Below are 25,406 nucleotides of genomic sequence, written 5' to 3' on the forward strand. Positions count from 1 at the left end.
CGCGGCCCTTGGCGGCTCCCTGCGCAGCCCCTGCCCGAGACCACCGGAGAGAACGGACAGGTTATTTCTCCCCCACGGACGAGCTGACCGACACAATGCCCAGCAGCGGCTCCCTTCGGGGCCAGAGCGATGACCAAGACCCGAAGGACAAGGAGACAGGCTTACCGGCCACGCCGAAGGGCCGCCGCAGGCCAGAGGTCAGCTTCCGCGTGTTGTTGTCCCTCAGCTCCATGCGGCCCACGCGGACGATCTGGCAGACGAAGCTGATTTTCTCCCTTTTCAGGTCTTTGCTTCCCAGGTCCTGGAATAGGAATTTACGTACGTTATCCGGAGCCCCAGCTCCCAACACCGCTTCCTTCCGCTGGGACAGACAGCAGGGAGAGGCGCAGAGACGCATTTCTGAGCAGCGGTGAGCATTTCATAAGCTGTTCAGGACCGAAAGGGAACTGGACAACCACAGTCCAGCAGCGCCCGAGTCCACATCGGAGAGATCGGCCCTGGCAGTGCCATCTGGGGAGGCTGCGGGCAGCTAGGGCCCCAGAGGACCGCTGGGAAGGGTGTCATGATGACGAAATGGCCGTGAAGAATGGGCACCCCAAGAACCATGTGCCCTTGAGGGGAGAGGTGGAGGGGGGGGTCATTAGAACCTGAGCGAGTCTGCCCCACATCGCCGGATGCACTTACGGTGAAAACAGCTCGCAAGTTGTGTAGTCTGTCTATATCTTTAGGCAATCCTGAACTTGACCAGCGGACCAGGTAGTTTTCACTAGAAAGAGAAGCAAATCGATTTTTCCAACAATAACAGGGCGCACTATGCACAGCCACATTAGCTTGTAGTTAACGCCAGGAGGTTCACGGAGCAGACAACCACAGAATTCAATGCCGAGGGCAGCTGCTGCCCTGCTGACGGAGAAGAGGAGCCCACATGGAAACATTTGAGACCACACCCCCCACCCTCTTGCTCCAAATAAAACCCCGGGCGGGTTCCACCCGGGCGTCCAGGGCGATCCTCACAAAGGAACTGTCTGAAAATGGCATGTCAACATCTACTACTTCTAAAGCATATCTGTTCGTTGAGAATGACCACAGTCTAAAATTTACCATTCGACCAGCCACTGTGGCTCAGCGGTTGAGTGTTGACCCCTGAACCAAGAGGTGCCTGCTTCAATTCCCAGTCCGGGCACATGCCCAGGCCCCATTCCCAGTAGGGGACAGAAAGGAGGCAGCCCATCGATGTTTCTCTCTCATCGATTTTTTGAACTCCCTATCCCCCTCCCTTCCTCTCTTTAAAAAAAATCAATAAAAAATATTTTTTAAAAAGACCCTCAAAGCCCGGCCAGTGTGGCTCAGTGGCTAAAGGTCAACCTATGAACCAGGAGGTCATGGTTCAGTTCTTGATCAGGGCACATGCCCAGGTTACAGGCTCGATCCCCAATAGGGGGCGTGCAGGAGGGAGCCAATCAATGATTCTCTCACCACTGATGTTTTCCTCTCTCTCTGTCTCTCTCTCACTCCCTCCCCCCCATCCCCCACCTCTCTCTTCCCCTCTGACATCAACAAAGATATTTTAGAAAAAAATACCCATGTACAGAAGGCTGACCCTGGCCCAGAGCCTGGGCTGCCTGCCATCACACTGTCCGAGGAGAGCACGGGGTCAGCCACTGGAGGGGAGTGTGGCCTGAGGGCCCCGGGGGCTCTTAGCAGGAGTAAGACATGGGGACGGCTCAGAGCTGCTGTGCCGGCATCGGGATGGCACCGACCTGATGAACCTGGACACCCCGGGGTCGTAGAGAGACATGAGCACCTCGGCGTCTTCCCCGATCTTGCACACCACGTTTTTGAGGTTGACGAACAAGGCCAGGGAGGGGGTGGCGGCGAACTTCGCCTGCCGGCTGAGGTCCATGTTCTGCTTCTGGGACTGCAGTGGAAGCCGGGGGAAGTCGGCATTAGCAACACTCTTTCTTATTAAGCTCGCTTTTTCATTACCTCACACAGAACAGAAAGCCAGGCACAACCAGTCAGCACAACACGGCCCAGTCACTCCTAGTGCCCGGAGTTCCCAGAACCGGGTGCAGCCAGCTGAACAGAACAGCACCCGGTAACAGCCACAGACATGGGGCGCAGACGGAGCGTTTCCTTCAGACACACAATCACTGCATGGACCTCTGCAAACCTCCTCTTACGCAGGACGCCTCACACGGTCACTAGGATGTGTGATGAGAAAGGTCACTAGGATGTGTGTTCCCTGCCCTCATCCAGCCTAAAATGTCACCCCTGCACAGAGCCAAGAGGCCGTGCAGAACCAAGCGTCCTTTCCCAGGAGGTGAGAACGAGTCATTAGAATCCTGCCTCCCGCCCAGCTGGCGAGGCTCAGTGGTTGAGCGCCAACCAATGAACCAAGAGGTCCGTGGTTCGATTCCCAGTCAGGGCACACGCCCAGGTTGAGGGCTCGATCCCCAGTAGGGGGCGTGCCAGAGGCAGCCGATCAATCCATCGATTGATGTCTCTTTCTCTCCCTCTCCTTTCCTCTCTCTGAAATCAATGAAAACATATTTTTTTTAAAAATAAACATAAATAGGCCCCGCCTGCTAACACCCCTGCACCCCCCCCCCCCCCCCGAGGGATGGAGTCCTTCCAGGCATCAGCACCGCGTCTGGGGCAGGCCCCCTCCCTCATCGCCATGAGGAGCAGGCCGGGGGCTGTGCCTGCCGGGTGTTTTCAGTGAAGCCTGGCCTTGCCGGTGTCGGAGCGGCTGGAGCTGACCCTGTCCCAGAAGCACGCCCCCAGAGGTGAGCCGCACGCACCTTCTCTTCCTGTAACCGTTCCTCCACTTGTTTCGACGCCACTTCATGAGCTCGGAAGAGGCTGATCGTGCTGGTTAGCTCTGGATCCAGGATGTTCCCATCCTCATCCCTCACCACCAAGTCCAAATCGAGAATTCTGGAACGACAAGAACACAGAACGTCAGGCACAAAGACCAAGGGCTTGGATTTTTCCTCACACACCTTCAGTCCAGGCAGCTGTGCAGAGGAAAACCTCACAGAAAGTCGAGGTCACCCACAAATATTCAGTAAACGTAAATTCTGTAAGGTCACTTCCCCGAGGAACTCAAAAAAATACATAAATCAGTAACAAAAACGTCCTTTGTCACAGGTCTATAAGCCCACGTGACCAGTGTGTTACCAGCTGCTGTATGAACAGTATCCACAGCTCACAGCACACACACGCGGTGCGGTGTCTATTCCGGTGAGTCCTATGCAAGTGTCCACCTACTTCGAGTCGGTTCTAATCCCTATATTAGCCTGTCGGGAGTTACCCCCAACTGCACTGAGCAACCTTCTGGCCAGATGGTGAAATACGGCAGCCGACTGAAACCATGAGCGGCGTCTCGCCGAGAAAGCCGGCCATCCCTCGCTACGTGTTTTGTCGGCAGCATTCTCTCCCTTTCCCCAAATCCAACTAACTGCTTTGGTGATTTTTTTTAACCATCATTTCTATGGAAGGAGCCAAAGTGATTACATAGGAGACGAGGGCTGTGCCATGGTGGAGCCACATGAGCATCTCACCTCGCCTTTGAGAGTCCCTGCCTGCTGGTCACAAGTCTATGGAAGCAGAAAATGCCTTTCTTTTTTTTTAACCATAAAACCTAGGGAAGTTGCTTAAAGAAAAAAAATTCAATTAGAGGGTCTTTCCTGGGCACCAGCTGAAGAGGAAACGGACTGGCCATAAAGACTCCATCCGGACAAAGGAGTCCAGCTTCTTCCGGAGGGAGGGCTGCCCGCGTGCGCTGTGATGGGAGTGAGACCACGCGTCAGGCAGGGTTCAGGCGGGGTTCGTTTTGACCGTCTGGACAGCAACCACAAAACCTAACCCTTTCCTTTCAATATCGATTAAGCAAATTCACCGGCGGGAATCAGGGCCATGACGGCCTGTCCGGGGCGGGGGAGCACTCAGGCTTTTAAGCAAATGGTCTCCATCCCTGCAATGACCACAGGCATCTCATTGGTTGTCTTTGCAACATGTTTCCCAAATTCTACTGCTTCCCCCAGCCCTGCAAGTGCCCTCAGGCCCCTGGTCGAGAGCCACATGCGGCTCTTTGGCCCCTTGAGTGTGGCTCTTCCACAAAATTCCACAGCCTGGGCCAGTCTATGTTGAAGAAGTGGCTTTAGAAGAAGTTTAAGTTTAAAAAATGTGGCTCTCCAAAGAGATTTCAATCATTGTGCTGTTGGTATTTGGCTCTGTGGACTAAGGAGTTTGCCAACCACTGACCTAAGTCCCTCAGAGACCAACACCCTGGACACATCCCCACCAACCCCCAGCCCGAAGCACCGCTGAGGACGGGGGCTGGGACCGCCCAAGGCATGACATGCAAAGCTGTGTGTGTGTCACGTACGTGCATTTTCCTAGAAAGAGGGTCCTCGACGCTAATCAAATGGCTTTTGTCAAATGCTTCCCGGAAGCCGTTTTTAAATCAAACCTGCAACACCGAGATTCTATTTTATGTCGCTTCTCCCTGGAGAAGGGCCTGGAGAGCTGTGTGCGGAGCCCTGGGCTGGAGAGATATGACGGCGTGCACGCAGCTCCTCAGCCAAAGGACTGTCTTCCAAGGACTGTGTTTTCTATCAAAGCAGTAACCCCGTGGGAAACACCTCTCTTAACGGCATCGCTCCGCAGCACAGTGTGCTCCGGCAGCTTCCCGCGACCAGATCAGGCCGGGGGTCTCAGGAGGCAACTTGGAAATACCGTGCTCTCGTGGAAAATGAAAGCAGAGCTCCCACAGCGTGGGTTTCTCAGGCAGGAGGCCATGGCATGGGTTTCAGGTGACAATGTCAACTATCCTGTATCTAGAACCTATGGGGGGGAGAGGGGGAGTCACCAGGCAAAGGGCAGGCCCCCTCTCCCCAGCTTCCTGGAGAGAAGAATCGGACCCAGAAAAGTCCCGGTGTTCGAGACCCAGCAGAAGACAGCCCCTCCCTTTGAAAATGAAGAACACACACTGGCTGGCCGCGGGGAGTTGGGCTTTCCGATAAAGGATGGGTTTAGTCTCCTCGAGGCTCTGGTCGGAGTTACCGCGCCGGCTCAGTTAAGCATGAAATCAGCTCCCAAATGGACACACCTGTTTCCGTAGTCGATCTTGGCAGTGACCTTCTCCTTCAGCTCCTTGAGCTCGTCCTGGGGCAGCGTCCCGGAGAGGATCTGCGAGCGCCACTCGATGAGGTCGTAGATCATGTGCCGCACGCTCCTGAACATCTCCCTGTTGTCGTGCTGCGCGGAGGGGGCAGGGCGGCCAAGGTCAATGCGCCGGGGCAGCCCAGCACTGCCGATGTGTTCTTTTCCACACACACACACATGCAGTCAGTGCTTTATATGACAGAATGCACCTTGTGTCCAATTAAAAGCCATGTTAGCCCCGCCAGTGTGCTCAGGGGTGCGGGGTCAACCTATGAACCAGGAGGTCAGGGTTCAATTCCTGGGCAGGGCACAGGCCTGGGTTGTGGGCTTGATTCCCCAATGGGGGCGTGCAGGAGGCAGCCCATCAGTGATGATCTCTCATTGTTGATGTTTCTCTCTCCCTTCCTCTCTTTGAAATCTATAAAAATATACATTGAGTGGCCAGGTTATTATGATCTCTGGATGCATAATAATGTGCCCACTCAATGTCTATGTGCATATATATACATATCTATTAGAGGCGCGGTGCATGAATTCGTGCATGGGTGGGGTCCGGCCAGCCTGGCCAGGGGAAGGGGACATGAGCGGTTGGCCGGCCTGCCTGCTGGTCGAACTCCTGGTCGAGGGGACAATTTGCATATTAGCCTTCTATTCTATAGGATAGACACTGAGTGGCCAGATTATTATGTGTTCAGAGATCATCATCATCTGGCCACTCAGGGTAAATTAAAAAAAATAAAAAACGTTCTGTGGAATGTGGTTACTACCAGACACTCAGGATTAAAAGATAAAAAAGTAATGTATGACCCTCCACATGGTGTCTGCACTGCAGCCTAGGCACCTCTGGGTCAACAGTCCGCCAGCGCAGGGCTGCCTGAGAGCCTCCGGGCTGCCCACTGGAGAACCGGCCCCGCTGGGCAGCCACGGACACTCTCCGGAGTGAGTCTGAGCCGACAGGTGCCGCCTCTCAGACGCTGGCATCGCTGCCCAGCACCCCCGAGCACTGGGCTCCTGCAAGAAGCCGAGTCTGAATCAATGAGTCACAGGGAAATGCAGATAAGATGCAGAATTCACTTCTTCTCACTGTCCACCTGTCTCCAGGACGGACGGCACAAAGAGGGGCCACCGTCTGCTCCTGCGAGAGGCCAATGGGCCTTAGGGACCCTCAGAGGGACCCACAGAGCCTGTGGGCGTTCTGTGAGAATAAATCTGGGTGACACCGGAGCAGGTAAAATTCTGAGCCTACGACCCTATAATATGTGTAAGTGTGATCATCGCTCCCTATTCAAACAGCGTCTCTTCACACCTGAGCCTCAGCCCAGCATTTCCAGCATTTCACCTCCTCCCGAGGAATTCCTCAGCTCCCCACTTCCATCACATAGAACACACTAGCATCCCAGTAACCCTTCTCTGCAGCATGATCCCGATGTTATTAAATGAAAACTAAATGGCCAAAATTAACCATTTAGTGAAAAACTGTGTTTGTTCCCCTCTTACTAATTCCCCTGGCCCATTTTTCTAGAGCCTTGTCAACTATCGAAAATCCTTAATATTTTGCTAAATTGTCTACAACAACACAGTAGAGCAAAAAGTAATCACACACCAAAAAATAAATAAAATAAATAAATAAAAATATCACAAGCATTTATCTTCAGCTTTGTACAAATCCCACAATGTAGGTCCATAAAAGGCAAATAGGAATTTTTAAAAAGGAGCCATTGGGAAGGCCTATTTCCGGGCAATATGGCTAAAAACTTGTCCGCTGCCCAGCCCACGTGGCTCCGTGGCTGAGCATCGACCTACAAGCTGGGAGGTCACTGTTGGATTCCTGGTCGGGGCACAGGCCCTGGTTGCAGGCTCGACCCCCAGGAGGGGGCGTGCAGGAGGCAGCCAATTCATGTTGATGTTTCCCTCTCCAAGATGTTTCTACCTCTCTCTCCCTTCCTCTCCAAAATCAATAAAAACATTTTTTAAAATTAAATAACACCGTGCCCACTAACACATGAGCCAGCATCCACTCCTGTTTGTTTTGCTGCATTATTTTGTTTAAAAATTGCTAAGTCAAATGTGAAACAGCAATGACAAAATTGCTCCGATTTACACAAAACATTCGTGGCTAACTTGATGCGCTGAGGTTTTGGAGAACGTTTGATGAACAATTACAGCAACTGCTTATTACTGTGCGTTTGCAGGAAGCGGCGCACAATGGCAACCAAGGAGCCTGCCTTCGCAGCTGCAGGATCCCAGGAAGCGGCCCGGGTCCCAGAACCAGGAGCGGCTACCCGCACAGCCAGCTAGGAGCGGACAGCATTAGCATGCGAGAAGCAAGCAGCAGCTGGAACAGAAAGAAGGGCTAACAAAAGGTAATCTTTGCAAATGTGAATTTCTGTGCCCCGAGGGAATAGGAAATGGAAGAGGCCAGGGCTCCAAACTCTCTGCATTAATAAGACTTCCCCCACAGCCAGCAGGATCAGACCGGAAGCCAGAATGGAGACGATGCCCCGCTCCTAACCATCACGCTGGAATCCACAAGGCTCAGCAGTTTTCTCCAATGATAACAGCAGAAAATGTCCAAAAATATATAGATAGATATAGATATAGATATAGATATAGATATAGATATATAGATATAGATATATAGATATATAGTAATCATCTCCTACTTAATCCCTAAATGAGCACCTACTGCAGCTTAAAAGCAGGTGTTTGCCTTCGAGGACAAAATATGAACACTGAGGGTCCGCCAGCAAGGACTGTCCAATCCTCTTTGGAAAGCAAAGCAGCCTGTCCCTCTTCCAACACAAGGAAGGGGAGACACAGCTGCACCCCAACACAGCACAGGTCAAAGGGCGCACGACTCTCCCCACCCCAAAGGCTGAGCAGAATCCAAGCCACCTGCTTCCTTTGCCTTTTCTGCATATCACCTGGTCCCAGCTCTGCTTCTGAGGTTTGGGGGCGGGGGGGGGGGGGGGGGGGGGGGGGGGGGAGGGGGGGGGTAATAAGGAGGGACACACATCGATCGGACAGAGAAGACCCAGACGGGCCGAGGTCACGTGTCCAGCCGCGGTCACACGGGCGCTCACCACGTAGAGCTGCCGCCAGATGGTGGACCACTCCCGCAGCGTCGTGGTGACCTCCTGGATGAGCGGCAGGTCGCCCGGGATGACCGTCTCATGTTGCCTGGGGAGAGAGGCGGAGAGGCAGCTGAGTTCACGCTCCGCCAGCCCTGAGAGGGGCACCCTGTGGGCCCATGGCGGACAGGGAGAACAGGCGCTGCAGGGCCGCAGCCACACGGAGCACTGCCCGCGTCTGTAAGAGCCACAGGAGGTGTCAGGACAAAGCCGAGGAGGCTGGTCTGCCGCCCGCGGTGCACGCCGCCCGCCTCCGATGCCGAACCCTGACGAAGCGGGCGGGCAATACCCCCCCGAGTACCCATCGATCTCGGACGTGCCCCAGATTACAACCAGCCGCGTGGCGTTAGGCCTCATGATACTAGTTCCCGTGCATTTGTATTCAGCAAACTATTTTTTAAATTAACCACCCCCGGTCTGCCTGCTGCCTGCTGCCAATGGAGACCGATGGGAAGCACACCGACAGCACCCCTTGTTCGGTCAGTTCCGGGCGGGGGGCAGGAAGTTCCCCTGCCACTTCCTTTGTGGCCCCTGTGAGGTACTTATTTCCAACCCTGCCTGCACAGCATCTTGTCCGTATAAAGCAAGACCACGCTCTGGGCCGTCACGCCCATGCCTCTCGGTGACTTTCTCCGCGTTAATGAGGCGTCTGTCACGGGCCCCCGGGAGCCGAGCGGGCGCCCTCCACGCGCTGAGAGGCAATTTTGCAATCAGCCGGAGAGGCGTCATTATGCAGCAATCATCTGATTAGTAATTTGATAACCTGCGTGTTTGACTGAGAGCGAAGAGGTAGCTGAGACAAACAAGGAAAACATCTTGATGTGCCCTCTCTGCCCCCGGCGCACCTGCCTAGTCATGTCTCACGCCTGCCTCGGGGGTTCCCGTGCCGCAGTGCCCTTGGAATGACCTTGTACAGCACGGGGATGACCTCTTAGAAACATGGGATGACCTTTAATAAACATAGGCCACAACCGGAGAAATTGTCCATGTTACAGGCCCCAATTTAACAGCTGGTTGTTCACCCTAAACTCTCCCAAAGCCTGCGGAGTCTTCCAGAAACCCCCTCCGAGCTGGGGGTCCGAGCAGCCTCTGCCTCATGGGACAGCCCCCCGGGGAAGCACAGGGCACTGCGATGCTCTCCAAAATCGACATCCGGTTCAAGGACCATGACTGCAGGTAAGGGGCTGATTTGAGACTCTTCAAAAGGCTCAAACCCAGGTTGCACTCAACCCTAAGTCCCTCTTCCTCCCCCAAACTCCTGTCACCCGTGGCCAGCCGCACCCGCCACCCAACCCCCTCTAGGACTCTGCATGGGAAGGCCAGCACGGCCAACCCTGCATCTTTCGTGGACACACCAAGACCAGACTCACCCTTTTCCTTCAACTATTGCTTCCTTCAGATGAATGTATGAGGCAGGAAATATACCCTTGGGAAGGAAAAAAAAAGCGTTTTTATTATCAATATGATTATTGACTGTCAATCAAACAACTGTCCCCAAACAAGATGGGGGAGACTGGGTCTCTTTTAATCCTGCAAACTTAAGGTCTCACGGAAAACAAAGCAAAGAAAACAACACGTGAAAGACGGCAACGCATCAGCTTGTGTTTCTGCGAGGCTGCGGATCCGTTAGGAAGAAGCAGAGGGGGTGTGTCTGCAAAGACAGGATCGCGGGGATGGTCCTGAGACGTCTCCACGGCCGCCCCCCCGTCCGCACTGCCGACCTGGACGCAGGCCAACCATCGGCCACCGGACACCCACGGGCCACTGGTGTGATGGCCGCCGCTGGTTCCTGACTGCAAAGTGCTCAATGACCCCAAAAGCTGCCTGGCCCACAGATGTTCTCAACAGTCTGATGCAGAAACGGGTGCATTTCGCCCCCTCGCCACTAGGGAGGGGAGCACGGTTTGCAGGGCTCTCATCTCCAGGGTCAGTGGTCAGCTAACCGCGGCGAGCCTAGGTTTGCCGCTCTGTTGACTAATGAGCTTGCCGACCACTGGGATAGGGGCTTAACCACAAGGAACAACAACAGCCTGTAATTATTGGAATCAAGAGTCTAGAGCAGTGATCGGCAAACCGGTTTGGCTCAGTGGATAGAGCGTAGGTCTGCGGATTGAAAGGTCTCAGGTTCGATTCCGGTCAGGGACATGTACATTGGTTGCGGGCACATCCCCAGTAGGGGGTGTGTAGGAGGCAGCTGGTCGATGTTTCTCTCTCGACGTTTCTAGCTCTCCATCTCTCTCCCTGCCTCTCTGTGAAAAATCAATAAAATATATTTTTTTAAAAGTCTAGATCAGTGGTTGGCAAACTCAATAGCCAACACAGGCGCAGTTTGCCAATCACTGTGCGCGGGGACACACAGCGGCAGCTCCTAGGCACACGTTGGCCAGAACAGGCTGGATGGCAGTCCCACTGCAGGGCTCCTCCCCCCCCCCCCAAGTTTAAATTCCAAGAAAGAGACGCGAGGAAACGCCAGGGGTGAAGGAGAGGGAACCGATCCCCTCTCAGGGTGATTTATGGAAGGGCACGCGCTGGGTTCAATAAGAGCGACTTACCTTCTTAGACTTTTTCCTTAAGGTGTAGCCTCGGTACCACCCTACACAAACACAGAGGCCAGAGGTTAGTGCACAGAGACGCCCTGGGGCCCTGACCACCCTCACGAGGGAGGACGCATTGCTTTGCTGACCCTGGGCGAGTCTGTTTTGAAGAAGTGGCGGTGTTAGAAGAAGTTTTAAAAACGTAGCTCTCAAGAGAAATTTCAATCGTCGTCCTGTTCATACTGGGCTCTGTTGACTAAGGAGTTTGCTGACCACGGGGCTATGGGACTGTGCGCAGACTGTGCTGGAGGCCTGGGAGGGCCTGGACGGGCAGCCACCGGCTCCTCCTGCCACGGGCCCTGGAAGGCGTGGCTCGAAGCAGCCAGGCTCCGAGGAGGATCCCTTGGCCCACGGGCAGGCTCTGAGCATGCGTCCTCCCGCCCCTCCCTGTCTGACTGGTGGTGGGGTCCCCCAAGTGCAAATGCCAGCCTCGGCCCCACAACAGACGTGCCATTGAGGCGGACTTCCCGCCGAGGAGCAGGCCCCGCAGTGAGGGTCTCACAGGGAGCTTCTGTGGCCAGCCCCACAGGAAGCAGCAGCCCTGGCACCGGCCCAGACGCCCTCGGGCCTGGCCCACACTCAGGCCCCCTCCCTCCTGCGGAGAGGGGAGGGGAAGACAGCGGTGAGGGGGTGAGGGCAGGCAGACAGGGCAGCTGTCGGCAGGGGTTCCATTCTAAAGGGAAGAGTCCCTTCACATAGGGGCCGGCACACCACAGCCTCGCCCTGCCCTCAGGCTGCGGGCAGACTGTCCCTGGAAATGCCTTGGGTCCTCGCCAGCACCCGCCCCCCACACCCCACACCCCACACCCCGCACAGCCTGACGTCAGCGTGTCCTCAGCCCCGTCGCCCTGAGGTCACTTGAGGCCACGCACTCGGGGAAAGGGCACCCCCAGCGCACAGCCCAGCTGTGCCCGCAGGAGCCAGAGGACCGAGCCCACACCCAGCCGCCACGTGGGGGTGCAGCGGGCCGGTCCCCACACATAACCACACCCGGGTCCATGCTGTCCACCCTGAGAAGCCGGGGGGACGGAATTAGCTCAGAAACGGGAAGTGGCCAGAGGCAGGAAGCTCAGGGCTGAGGGGCCAGGGCGGTGGGGAGTGGGGGTGTGGGGGCGTGGGGGCCCCCGGAGGGCAGGGAGTAAGACGTGGGCCGCCCACACGCAGCGGGAGCCACGGGCTCTGTGTCCCGAGACAGCAGGAGGCAGGAGACCAGGAGCACGATCACAGGCACGACCCCATGCACATCCACGGAAGCCAGAGGCACGCCCTCCGGCGAGGACAGGAGCAACAAAACCCTGCACACAGGCACAGGCTCGCCATGGGGGTAGGGAGGGGGGAGGCGGTGAGCGCAGGCACCTTCCCTCCGCTCTCCTGCAGGCAGCCGGCCCTGGAACGGCCTTCCTGAGCAGAAGCAGACCCTCGTGCACCAATCCTCCAGGCGCCTGCGCCCACGGATCAGACCCAGCCTCTGCCCTCCGAGGGCTCCCAGGCGGGAGGGCTCCCTCAGGCCAGCAGGAGGCAAACCCCGAATCTTGCTGCAGCACAGAGACTGTGGCTTCATCCAAGGAATGGTTCCAAAAATAATAACAACAACAACTCCCTGATCTCTGAGCAATGCCTGCGCGTCCCTCAGGGTCAGCATCCCGCCCCTGGGATTCGGCAGAAATGAGCGGGCAGCAGGCCGGGCACGTCTGTGGCCACAAGAGTCACTTCCTAACCCTCCGTGGTCTCGGGGCAGCCTGGCCCTGGGCCCTCTAAAGGAGGGGGGGTCCTCCACGCCCCCTCACAGCTCCTTCCCCCTCCAGGAACCTACACACTTCCTTTCCCGCCCAGGCCCCCAGCCTAGAGGAGCCTGAGACAGAGGAATTAATCATCGCCTGAGGGCGAATTCGTTTTCTAAAAGTTAATATAAAGGGTGATCCTTGCGAAATTTTATATTCTCTGGAGCAATCTCAGTAATATCCTGAGAAGGGTCACATAGCAAAAGGAAATCAAATTTGACAAACAGAAATAAATTTTCGTGGAGAGAAAGTGGGAGCAGGGGGTGAGGGGGGAGCAGGAGGAAAGACGGAACTCTCGCACCCTCACGGAATGTAAACGAAACGCGAGGAACCAGCAGAAAGACAGTTACCCGCCGCTGTTTGACGGTAATAAAACCACCCGTCTCCCAGGCCCATACTCTTTCCCCGGGTGCCTTTCTCTGGCCGGGTTCTGATTCAAACCCAAAGACAATTCCCAAAATATGGGGGTTCATTGCCCATGAAAGGTCTTTACAAAGAAAGGAGGATTCTAATCAAACCTCGGAAGATTTTTTTTTAATTTTTAAAAAATATTTTTATTTATTTCAGAGAGGAAGAGAGAGGGCCAGAGGGATGGAAAGAAACATCCATGATGAGAAAGAATCTTGGATCGGCTGCCTCCTGCACGGCCCCTACTGGGATCGAGCATAAAACCCAGGCAAGTGCCCTGACCAGGAATCGAACCCGGACCTCCTGATTCACAGGATGATGCTCAACCCCTGAACCACACCACCGGGCAGCACGTGGAAGAGTGGCTAGCCCCCAAATACGTGCTCCCAAAAGGGTCCTCTCTCAGGACGCCGGCCCAAAAGTCAAACGCCTCTACTCTCCGGGTATTTTTTTAAGTTAAATGTCTGATGGGATGACGGGCTCGCTAAGGACGCCCCTTCAACAGGGACATTCCTCCGGTGAGGGAAGGACAGGACGCCGCAGTCCCCTCGAACCCGCTGCCCAGGATACTGCCATCTGCCCAGGAATGCTGTCGCCGCCCGTGCCCGGTAACCGGGAAGCCCCTACAGCTGACTCGGCCAGAGAACAAAAAGACGCTCCCTGCCGATGAGGAAGGTGTCTGAGAGGAGAGGGCCGGTCCTTAACCTCGACTTCATTTCTCTCCGTCTCCGCGCAGCCAGGGTTACCAGACGCGCAGAGCAGACCGGGCAGCGGACCACCAGCTGTACAAGATGCCAGCGCTAAGCTGTCCGTCACCCCGCCTGCCCCGAGGACGGGCCTGCGTCTGTGGCGTCACCATCGGCTCTGAGGAAGACACTGCTAACGCCCTTTCTTTCTTTCTGTTTGGGGGGCACAGGGTGTGAGGAGGATGGGGTCTCAGCGTGCAGCCCCTGGGGAGTGCAGGGCAGGGATGGGTGTGTGGCCGGGCTTGGTGCCTCCCGGGACACGGGGCAAGCCGGGGCTCGCCTGGTGCCTAAAGCCCGGCACGCTCACTGGAGTGCCGAGCGCACACCGAGCCCAGTCTGAGGTGTGCCTGCTGGTTACGATGGGACCTCGGAGCCCGTCTGAGGTGTGCCTGCTGGTTACGATGGGACCTCCGAGCCCGTCTGAAGTGTGCCTGGTTACGATGGGACCTCGGAGCCCAGTCTGAAGTGTGCCTGCTGGTTACGATGGGACCTCGGAGCCCAGTCTGAAGTGTGCCTGCTGGTTACGATGGGACCTCCGAGCCCAGTCTGAAGTGTGCCTGCTGGTTACGATGGGACCTCGGAGCCCAGTCTGAAGTGTGCCTGCTGGTTACAATGGGACCTCGGAGCCCAGTATGAAGTGTGCCTGCTGGTTACAATGGGACCTCGGAGCCCAGTCTGAGGTGTGCCTGCTGGTTACGATGGGACCTCGGAGCCCAGTCTGAGGTGTGCCTGCTGGTTACAATGGGACTTCCGAGCCCAGTCTGAAGTGTGCCTGCTGGTTACAATGGGACCTCGGAGCCCGGTCTGAAGTGTGCCTGCTGGTTACAATGGGACCTCCGAACCCAGTCTGAAGTGTGCCTGCTGGTTACGATGGTACCTCGGAGCCCGTCTGAAGTGTGCCTGCTGGTTACAATGGGACCTCCGAGCCCAGTCTGAAGTGTGCCTGCTGGTTACGATGGGACCTCCGAGCCCAGTCTGAAGTGTGCCTGCTGGTTACGATGGGACCTCCGAGCCCGTCTGAAGTGTGCCTGCTGGTTACGATGGGACCTCGGAGCCGGTCTGAAGTGTGCCTGCTGGTTACGATGGGACCTCGGAGCCCGTCTGAAGTGTGCCTGCTGGTTACGATGGGACCTCGGAGCCCATCTGACGTGTGCCTGCTGGTTACGATGGGACCTCGGAGCCCGTCTGAGGTGTGCCTGCTGGTTACGATGGGACCTCGGAGCCCGTCTGAAGTGTGCCTGCTGGTTACGATGGGACCTCCGAGCCCAGTCTGAAGTGTGCCTGCTGGTTACAATGGGACCTCGGAGCCCGGTCTGAAGTGTGCCTGCTGGTTACAATGGGACCTCCGAACCCAGTCTGAAGTGTGCCTGCTGGTTACGATGGTACCTCGGAGCCCGTCTGAAGTGTGCCTGCTGGTTACAATGGGACCTCCGAGCCCAGTCTGAAGTGTGCCTGCTGGTTACGATGGGACCTCCGAGCCCAGTCTGAAGTGTGCCTGCTGGTTACGATGGGACCTCCGAGCCCGTCTGAAGTGTGCCTGCTGGTTACAATGGGACCTCGGAGCCGGTCTGAAGTGTGCCTGCTGGTTACGATGGGACCTCGGAGCCCGTCTGAAGTGTGCCTGCTGGTTACGATGGGACCTCAGAGCCCGTCTGACGTGTGCCTGCTGGTTACGATGGGACCTCGGAGCCCGTCTGAGGTGTGCCTGCTGGTTACGATGGGACCTCGGAGCCCGTCTGAAGTGTGCCTGCTGGTTACGATGGGACCTCCGAGCCCAGTCTGAAGTGTGCCTGCTGGTTACGATGGGACCTCCGAGCCCGTCTGAGGTGTGCCTGCTGGTTACAATGGAACTTCCGAGCCCGTCTGAAGTGTGCCTGCTGGTTACGATGGGACCTCGGAGCCCAGTCTGAAGTGTGCCTGCTGGTTACGATGGGACCTCGGAGCCCGTCTGAGGTGTGCCTGCTGGTAGATGGGACCTCGGAGCCCAGTCTGAAGTGTGCCTGCTGGTTACGATGGGACATCGGAGCCCGTCTGAGGTGTGCCTGCTGATTACAATGGGACCTCGGAGCCCGTCTGAGGTGTGCCTGCTGGTTACGATGGGACCTCGGAGCCCGTCTGAACTGTGCCTGCTGGTTACGATGGGACCTCCGAGCCTAGTCTGAAGTGTGCCTGCTGGTTACAATGGGACCTCCGAGCCCAGTCTGAGGTGTGCCTGCTGGTTACGATGGGACCTCCGAGCCCAGTCTGAGGTGTGCCTGCTGGTTACAATGGGACCTCCGAGCCCAGTCTGAGGTGTGCCTGCTGGTTACGATGGGACCTCGGAGCCAAGTCTGAAGTGTGCCTGCTGGTTACAATGGGACCTCCGAGCCCGTCTGAAGTGTGCCTGCTGGTTACGATGGGACCTCCGAGCCCAGTCTGAGGTGTGCCTGCTGGTTACGATGGGACCTCAGAGCCCGTCTGAGGTGTGCCTGCTGGTTACGATGGGACCTTCGAGCCCGTCTGAAGTGTGCCTGCTGGTTACAATGGGACCTCCGAGCCCGTCTGAAGTGTGCCTGCTGGTTACGATGGGACCTCGGAGCCCAGTCTGAAGTGTGCCTGCTGGTTACAATGGGACTTCCGAGCCCAGTCTGAAGTGTGCCTGCTGGTTACAATGGGACCTCGGAGCCCGGTCTGAATTGTGCCTGCTGGTTACGATGGGACCTCCGAGCCCAGTCTGAAGTGTGCCTGCTGGTTACGATGGGACCTCGGAGCCCGTCTGAAGTGTGCCTGCTGGTTACAATGGGACCTCCGAGCCCAGTCTGAAGTGTGCCTGCTGGTTACGATGGGACCTCGGAGCCCGTCTGAAGTGTGCCTGCTGGTTACAATGGGACCTCCGAGCCCAGTCTGAAGTGTGCCTGCTGGTTACGATGGGACCTCGGAGCCCGTCTGAGGTTTGCCTGCTGGTTACAATGGAACTTCCGAGCCCCTCTGAAGTGTGCCTGCTGGTTACGATGGGACCTCGGAGCCCGGTCTGAGGTGTGCCTGCTGGTTACAATGGGACCTCGGAGCCCGTCTGAGGTGTGCCTGCTGGTAGATGGGACCTCGGAGCCCAGTCTGAAGTGTGCCTGCTGGTTACGATGGGACCTCGGAGCCCGTCTGAGGTGTGCCTGCTGGTTACAATGGGACCTCGGAGCCCGTCTGAGGTGTGCCTGCTGGTTACGATGGGACCTCGGAGCCCGTCTGAACTGTGCCTGCTGGTTACGATGGGACCTCCGAGCCCAGTCTGAAGTGTGCCTGCTGGTTACAATGGGACCTCCGAGCCCAGTCTGAGGTGTGCCTGCTGGTTACGATGGGACCTCCGAGCCCAGTCTGAGGTGTGCCTGCTGGTTACAATGGGACCTCCGAGCCCAGTCTGAGGTGTGCCTGCTGGTTACGATGGGACCTCGGAGCCCAGTCTGAAGTGTGCCTGCTGGTTACGATGGGACCTCGGAGCCCAGTCTGAAGTGTGCCTGCTGGTTACGATGGGACCTCGGAGCCCAGTCTGAAGTATGCCTGCTGGTTACAATGGGACCTCCGAGCCCGTCTGAAGTGTGCCTGCTGGTTACAATGGGACCTCTGAGCCCGTCTGAAGTGTGCCTGCTGGTTACAATGGGACTTCCGAGCCCAGTCTGAAGTGTGCCTGCTGGTTACAATGGGACCTCGGAGCCCGGTCTGAAGTGTGCCTGCTGGTTACAATGGGACCTCGGAGCCCGTCTGAAGTGTGCCTGCTGGTTACAATGGGACCTCGGAGCCCGTCTGAAGTGTGCCTGCTGGTTACAATGGGACTTCCGAGCCCAGTCTGAAGTGTGCCTGCTGGTTACAATGGGACCTCCGAGCCCAGTCTGAAGTGTGCCTGCTGGTTACGATGGGACCTCGGAGCCCGTCTGAAGTGTGCTTGCTGGTTACAATGGGACCTCCTAGCCCAGTCTGAAGTGTGCCTGCTGGTTACGATGGGACCTCGGAGCCCGTCTGAAGTGTGCCTGCTGGTTACAATGGGACCTCCGAGCCCAGTCTGAAGTGTGCCTGCTGGTTACGATGGGACCTCCGAGCCCGTCTGAAGTGTGCCTGCTGGTTACAATGGGACCTCGGAGCCCGTCTGAGGTGTGCCTGCTGGTTACGATGGGACCTCCGAGCCCGGTCTGAAGTGTGCCTGCTGGTTACGATGGGACCTCGGAGCCCGGTCTGAAGTGTGCCTGCTGGTTACGATGAGACCTCCGAGCCCAGTCTGAAGTGTGCCTGCTGGTTACGATGGGACCTCCGAGCCCGTCTGAAGTGTGCCTGGTTACAATGGGACCTCGGAGCCCGTCTGAAGTGTGCCTGCTGGTTACGATGGGACCTCCTAGCCCAGTCTGAGGTGTGCCTGCTGGTTACGATGGGATGGCGACTGGTCCTCTCCACCCCAGCGCCCCCCGGTGGAGGGTTTGGCTACGCCTAATTGGAAAGCAATTTTGCTGTTGAAACGTTCGGTCTTCATGGCTCCTTTCGGTGCCTCTGCTCTCCAGGAGCCACGCTCCGAGCCAGACCTAAAGCACCAACCAGTCAACTCGGTCTCACCCAACCCCAGACCTGCAGAACGTGAAAGCCAGCCTGGCGCTGCTTCTCTTCCTGCCTCTCCTCCGGGCAGCAGTGAGCACAGGGCAAAGGAATCTACAGACACTCGCCGGGAGCACAGCCTCCGGGGAACCCCGGGCCTGGGCCGCCATGCCACCCCGCACGTCCGCTGGGCGCCGGGAGCAGCCGCAGCTCTCACCAGCTCTGTGGGCTCCTCGGAAAACGGGGTCACGGATTTAGAAAAGAAAAGGAGGTAAGAAACAACAAGGCTGGCTCCCCCGAGGGCACTCCTGGCAGATTTCTCGAGAGCACAGAGAAGGCTCCGCTCCCATCACACACCTCACAACAGTGACTTCCGCACTAAGCCCTCTCGATGTCTTCTGAGAATTTTTCTCAAGTGGCGGTTAGTATCAGTCAGGAATGACATGCACCTGCAAAAAAGGAACCAATGAGGTTCCTTTTGTGTTTTGTTTTTAATGAAAACCAGTTTTTTTCAACAACAAAAAAATGTTAGAGGTTAAAATAAAAGGAGTTTTCTTTTTTTTACCTGGGAAGGGTAACTCCCTTGGCGGGAGCATCGTCCAAACACTCCAGCGGTGCAGGTTCAGGACATTAAATAAAAGGAACTTCGCGCTTTAATTTCCTCTCTATAAAGCCTTCGTTACATAAGCAACGGCCTTGCTGCCGTCCTCACCGGACCGCCCGCCAAGACCACCGCAAGAACAGCAGCCCCGCGAGGGCGGCATGTGCGTGCGTGTGCGTGTGCGTGTGCATGTGCATGTGCGTGTGCATGTGCATGCTTTCTCAGTCAGGAAGGCTCTGCCCCGGGCCCCGGGAAGTGTGCCCGCTGCCCAGGACCCGCGAGCAGGGACCCCGGCCGGATACGCACCTTCGTACGTCTCCAAGATGTGCACGGTGTCTCCGATCTGCAGGGAGAGCTCGTCCGCGCCCCGGGCGTCGTAGTTGTAGAAGGCTGGGGGGGGAGAAGCAGGGAGTGTTAGTGGAGGGGGAGCCGGTGCTGCTCTCACACAGTAACTCATCATCTCAGGGACTTTCCTATATGGTCACCAAAATTCACAGAAATGTAATGTCCTCCAAGGACGTAAACAGTAATTACAGTTTGTTTGTTTGTTTTTAGATTTAGCATTTTATGGTGAATCTTTTACAAGAAATAGTTGCATCAGGTACAGGAAACTCAGAGCATATGCCAGCCCTTCCCAGACCGGCACAGCCGTATCCCCACGCCTGGAGGAGCCAGAAGCGCACTTAGCACCGCTCTGCCAGCATGCCTGCCAGCGTGCCAACGCAGTTACAGATGTGGAAAACAAACAAACAAACAAAACACATCATAAAGAATAACAATAGAACCAGAGGAACGCACCAGCACCCGCTGTACATACGCCCGGGCCCACGTGAGTCTGTGAGCACACACAGATGCCTGAAGGCCCCGCCCGCCCTCTCCTAAGCAGGCAGACAGCAGCCGCTGAGAAACCCTCACACGTGAGTACAGAACCTTCGTCTTTAGCTATGATACGAGCCTAAGACCCCGCCTTTATGGGTGCAGGATGAAAGGGCCTGAGGGATTATGCCTGAACCTCAAATTACACAGAAGAGCTGAGGGCCACAGGCAGGCTGCCCAGCCGTAACCCCAAATTGCACAGAAGAGCTGAGGGCCAAGCGCAGGCAGCCCAGCCCCCAGCTCTGCCTTAGACTCGCTGCCTGAGCAGACCTACATTAAAGCCCAAATAAAGACTCAACTTCGCCCGGCCGGCGTGGCTCGGTGGCTGAGCATCGACCTAGGAAGCAGGTGGTCACAGTCCGGTTCCTGGTTAAGGGCATGTGCAGTTACGGGTTTGATCCCTAGTTTGGAGGCAGCCAATCAGTCAACTCTGGGAGCAGCTCCTCTACCCCAGGCCTGTCCTCCTGAAACGTGCCTTCAGGATGGCAAGCAGCAATTAAAAGTTAATTCGTTCCTTTAAAGTCAGTTTGCAAAAGCGAATCATTCCGTCTGTGACCTCATTCGCTCTGTCTTGCCTTCAGTTGGGAAAAAGTGCCCAGTAGCACTCCCATCTTTCAGGGCTGGGGAAAGGAGACAGGTATCTGTACAGCATGTCCAGAGCAGCAGTCTACAGCGTAGCTGCACAGTGGAAGCAGCCCCAGGGTCCATGGGCGGATGAATGTCAGCAAAGTCGGGGACCATGCCCAGGATGAAAAGCCACCCGCCTTCACAAGGGCCCTGACCCGCCCATCCGCCGGGAGGACACTGTGCTCAGTGCAGTGAGTCGCACACACAGGCCAGCACTGTACGAGGGCGGGCACAGGAGGGACCGGGACAGTCGCTTCCACGGAGACAGACAGAAAGCAGGGTGGTGACTGCCGAAGGCGCAGGGGAGGGGCGTGGCGAGTTAATGTTTAATGGCTGTAAAAACAACAACAAATACCTCAGGGATGGAACCTTCCAGTGGGGGAAGAAGGAAAGTTCTGGAGGTGGGTGGTTGCACAACAGCGTGCATGTGCTTAAGGACACAGAGCCGGACGCCTAGCGGTGGTTAAATTGCTCACCGTGCAGCAGGTCTATTGTGCCATCGTCAAAAAAAAGATGCCCTGGCCCTGACTGCGCTGACTCAGTGGCTAGAACGTCGGCCCTGGGAATGAAGGGTCCCAGGTTCGATTCCGGTCAAGGGCAGGTACCTCGATTGCAGGTTCCTCCCAGCCCTGGTTGGGCCCACGCGGGAGGCAACCAGTGGATGTCTCTCTCACATTGATGTTTCTCTGTGTCTCCCCTTCCTGTCCATTCTCTCTAAAAATCAATGGGAAAATATCCTCGGGTGAGGATTAACAATAACAAACAAAAAAGATGCAATGGCTAAAAGGGAAGGCTGGTAAAGTAAATTGAGGAAAGTTCCTTATGGATTTAGCATCTCCTTGACTGTGACGGAAGAGACTCGATGGTCCCACATACAAACTGGGGAAGGTGGGGGGGGAAGAACACCCACATTTTTAAAAAAGATGCCACTTTCAAACTCACAAAGTCACTCCTGCGGGTCCCTATCTTTCCTTCTTAGGAACAGAGATGGTTTCTCTGCCAGTAAAATCCCCGGAGGCAGGACTTCCTGCAACATCTGGATATTAGAAGCAAGGAAGGCTTCTAAATAATTAAAGAGGGAGCAGGGCGGCGAGGTACGGAGCGTCCTCTGTTATTCAACATTCTCTCTGCCTTCGGGGGAACAGGTGGGAGGAATGATGAAGATAAATGTGGAAAGAAACATGTAAGGGAGTCTTTTCTCAAAGTCTAATTGAAGTGACAGACACATTTTAATGCCTTTCTTCAGAATGGAACAGCACCGCATGCCTCATTCACAGCCCGCCAGAAGGTCACCGTGCCGAGCACGCAGGCTTCGTGGGAAATACACTGGGCTGTGGGTGAAGGTTGCTTTGTTGTTTTGTTTTTTGCTTGTTTGTTTTTTTGTCATCTTTCATCAAGTCCGGGCTGGGGGAGAGAGCCACCGCCCTTGTCATTGACAGTCTTTGCAACCCCCCAAGAACAAGACAAGCCCTAGCTGACCCGAAAATTAGCTCCTTTCGCATTTAATTGTGTTCAGCAGCAGAGGGCGCAGAGATGAGATGGGGGAAAGATTCGATCTCTAATCATCCTTCTCAAGGGAAGAAAGGCACTGCCCTTTAGGAGGGCACATGCTGGTGGAGCAGCCAGAGCCCTACCGCCCCCTCCACCCCCAGGCAGGGGCACTCCCCAGGGGGCTGGGCCTGCAAAGCCTACCCCGTGGGCAGTTGGGACCAGCGGTACAGCCAGCCAGGTGGGTCTGAGCCCAGTGGACCCACACCCAGGGGCGGTCCCACACCCCAGGGTGTCGTCCCCCCCCCCCCAGGCTCCAGGTGGGGACCTGGGCAGCCAGGACCTGCTGAATGGTGGATGGGAGGCAGGTCTCACTTTCTCTGCTTTAGCCCTGCCCCCCACTGGTCAGACTGGTTCTTCCTGAAGGGCACCCTGAGCAAGGGCACCTGGTTCAGTCTCTGGTGTGGGGCGGGCAGGAGGCAGCCAATCCAGGATTCTCTCTCATCACTGATGTTTGTCTCTCTCTCGCCCTCTCCCTTTCTCTCTGAAATCAATAAAAATATATATATATATATATTTTTTTTTTTTTTTAAAGAATCTCCCTGGACAAGTGAATGGGTAAACAATGTGTGGTTTACACACAGGATGGAACGCTATTCAGTCTAAAGAAAGGAATGGAGTCTGACACCTACCACAATGTGGATGGGCCCCGAGGACACTGCGCTAAGTGAAATAAGCAGTCACAGCAGATCCGGGATGGTCCCACCTCCACAAGGCGCCCTGCGGAGTAAAACCCAGTGGGACAGAAGGTGGAGTGAGGGAGCCCAGGGTTTAATGGGGAGATTCCGTTTTGTAAGATGAGAAGCTTCTGGAGATGGGTGGCAGTGACAGCTGTGCAGTACTGTACCCCTAAAAATGGCCTCACTGTGCCTTTAGTGTAATCATATTTTCCATGATTTAAAGGAGAAAACGCAGTCAGCGCACGGGGCTCAGGCCTGTGGACCTGACTGGGCCTCCAAGGTTTCTGGTCCAGGACGAGGTCCCTTCGTGAGGGCGGGCTCCTCCGGCAGAGCCCGGCAGGGCCTGAGGAGCTGTGTGATATTTTAATAGTCATTGCAATGGACTAAAGAAGACAGAGGCCTGTAATAAAACTGCTTGTGCAGCGCGCTGGAAATACTCAGCGAGCATGAGAAATGCCCAGCGAGAGGCTGTGGAAGCTATTTGCTTGCTGATAGCGCTACTGCTGAATGGGACAAAAGCAGGAGCTGATAAAGCAGGCAGGAGAGATTCCGCCCCAGCAAACGCAGCCACAATGCGCTGCCATGATCCCCGCAAGCAGGGGCCGCTCTGAACGCGCTGAGCAAGAAACCGACCCTCTCTCTAGGTGTGTGCCTTTGTGTCACTTTAATGCTTAAAGCTCCACCTGATCTGACATCAGGACACACCATTCCCCCCCACCTCTCTCCCCTCCCCCCCATGTCCCTGCTGCTGTGTCTGACCCGCCTGCCCGTAGAGGGCTCCAGAGCCGCGGTCACCAACTGGTGGTCCCGTGAGGTCCGAGGGGTTGGCGGAGGCTGCTCTAGGTAACACCTCAGCTGACCACTGTGAAGCCACAACACCCCTCGAACCCAATACAAATTATTTCCTCTACCTAAACAGCTTCCTAGGAAAACTCCCAATCACAGAGGGATATCCTACCCACACTGTCCCCATGAGATCTATTTCCCACAGGTATTTGGTGAGAAAGCTGGGTCCTCACCATCACCACCATATCACCACCACCAGCAACAATAACAATACCATCACCTCCACCACCATCCCAAACATCACCAACATCATCACCAACCACATCACAATTCCCACAATCATCCATACCACCACCACCAATACCAACACCACCACCAATAACATCAATATACTTCCATCAACACCACCATCACCACCACCAACACCATTACCACCACTATCATCATCACCATTATCACGACCACCCATACCGCCACCATCATCAATAACATCAATACACCTCCATCAATACTACCATCATCACCACCAACACCATTACCACCACTATCATCATCACAATTATCCCGACCAATTATACCACCACCATCACCACCATCACCAATAACATCAATACACCTCCATCAATACCACCATCATAACCACCAACACCATTACCACCACATCATCATCACAATTATCCCAACCAATCATACCACCATCACCAATAACATCCATATACCTCCATTAACACCACCATCATCACCACCACCACCATTACCACCATCATCACAATTATCACGACCACCCATGCCATCACCATCACTACCAACACCATCACCACCACCATCACCATGATCATTACTCTCTCCACCATCAACACCAACAACCACACCATCATCACAACCATCATTACACGGTCAGAATCACAGCTGGCGTTCATTCTGCACTTACTAAGACCAGCCAGTGCACTTAAAATTTCCTGACTCCCTCCTTTCACCCCACACTAGCCCTAAAGGCATCCCCATTTCTGCGCAGAAAGCTCCGATCAAAGACCGGGAAGCAGGCCATGGGCATCATGTGACCTGTGGCTGGGGGAACAGCCTCCCTCCCTCCTCACAAACAAAGGGCACTTATGCTGCCGCCTGGGATGCCTCCTCCAGAGCCAGTTCCCTTTGGCTCACAGGGGCTATGCAGTGACAATCCGGACAGTGTCAGAGGCCCCACAGCCCTGACTGCGGGAAGCCCTGAGACATCATGAATAACAATCCCCTGACCCCACACACGGAACCCCCGCTAGAGGAGGCACTGCCTCCCTGTCACACTGGCTAAGCTCCCCTGCGAGCAGCTGCCCTCCCAAGCCTCGAAGGCCATCGGCCACCCGGTCCAGAGGGACCCCAAGGCCCAGGGGAGCACAAGGGGCAGGTGGAGACAGACGACAAGACTCCTACACTGAGAGCTCACAACCTCCAACCACTCCCCTCGGCCAAAACGGGGTGTGAGTGATCCAGACCCGCTGGGACAGACTGAGTTTCAGCCCGTCTCCAGAGGACACTGCCTGCAGGAGCTATCAACCCCGACCAGGAACTGCCCCGTGCATGCTTCTCAGATTATGTAATCACCAACAACCCCGGGCAGGCACGATGATTACCATCCCCGCGTCACAGGTGAGGAGCGGGGGCGGTGGAGATGGGGCAGTGCCTACCCGGGTCTCGGGTCTGGGGTCTGGGAGGCGGGGACGTGGGGTTTGGAGCAAAGCATCTGGGGAGCGAGTGGCAGCAGCACACGGGGGGGGGGGGGCCGCGGGGGCGGGGAGGGTTGGGGGAGGCCCACCCTCTCCCTCCCCAGCGTCCCTCCCTCTGGCACCGCCTGAGTAGCTCTTGTGAAACCAGGCAGAGAGATGTCAAAGCAAAAGTCACACAAAATAT

At 56.0% G+C, this 25,406-nt stretch overlaps 1 protein-coding gene across 2 annotated transcripts in view; it reads right to left on the reverse strand.

Moving 5' to 3' along the window:
• Window positions 1–25,406, reverse strand: part of DOCK1 (dedicator of cytokinesis 1) — a 204,427-nt gene that overhangs the window by 167,573 nt on the left and 11,448 nt on the right. For both annotated transcript variants that reach the window (XM_036439319.2, XM_036439318.2), the window contains exons 2-10: window positions 19,291–19,374; window positions 10,856–10,896; window positions 9,674–9,729; window positions 8,256–8,352; window positions 5,117–5,265; window positions 2,805–2,940; window positions 1,761–1,918; window positions 685–766; window positions 166–301 (exon numbers count right to left, since the gene is read on the reverse strand). In XM_036439319.2, coding sequence (XP_036295212.1) covers window positions 166–301; window positions 685–766; window positions 1,761–1,918; window positions 2,805–2,940; window positions 5,117–5,265; window positions 8,256–8,352; window positions 9,674–9,729; window positions 10,856–10,896; window positions 19,291–19,374 — 939 coding nt within the window. The remainder of the gene's footprint in view (window positions 1–165; window positions 302–684; window positions 767–1,760; window positions 1,919–2,804; window positions 2,941–5,116; window positions 5,266–8,255; window positions 8,353–9,673; window positions 9,730–10,855; window positions 10,897–19,290; window positions 19,375–25,406) is intronic.

This window comes from Pipistrellus kuhlii, unplaced genomic scaffold, assembly GCF_014108245.1.
Source record: "Pipistrellus kuhlii isolate mPipKuh1 unplaced genomic scaffold, mPipKuh1.p scaffold_m20_p_15, whole genome shotgun sequence".
Lineage (NCBI taxonomy): Eukaryota > Metazoa > Chordata > Mammalia > Chiroptera > Vespertilionidae > Pipistrellus > Pipistrellus kuhlii.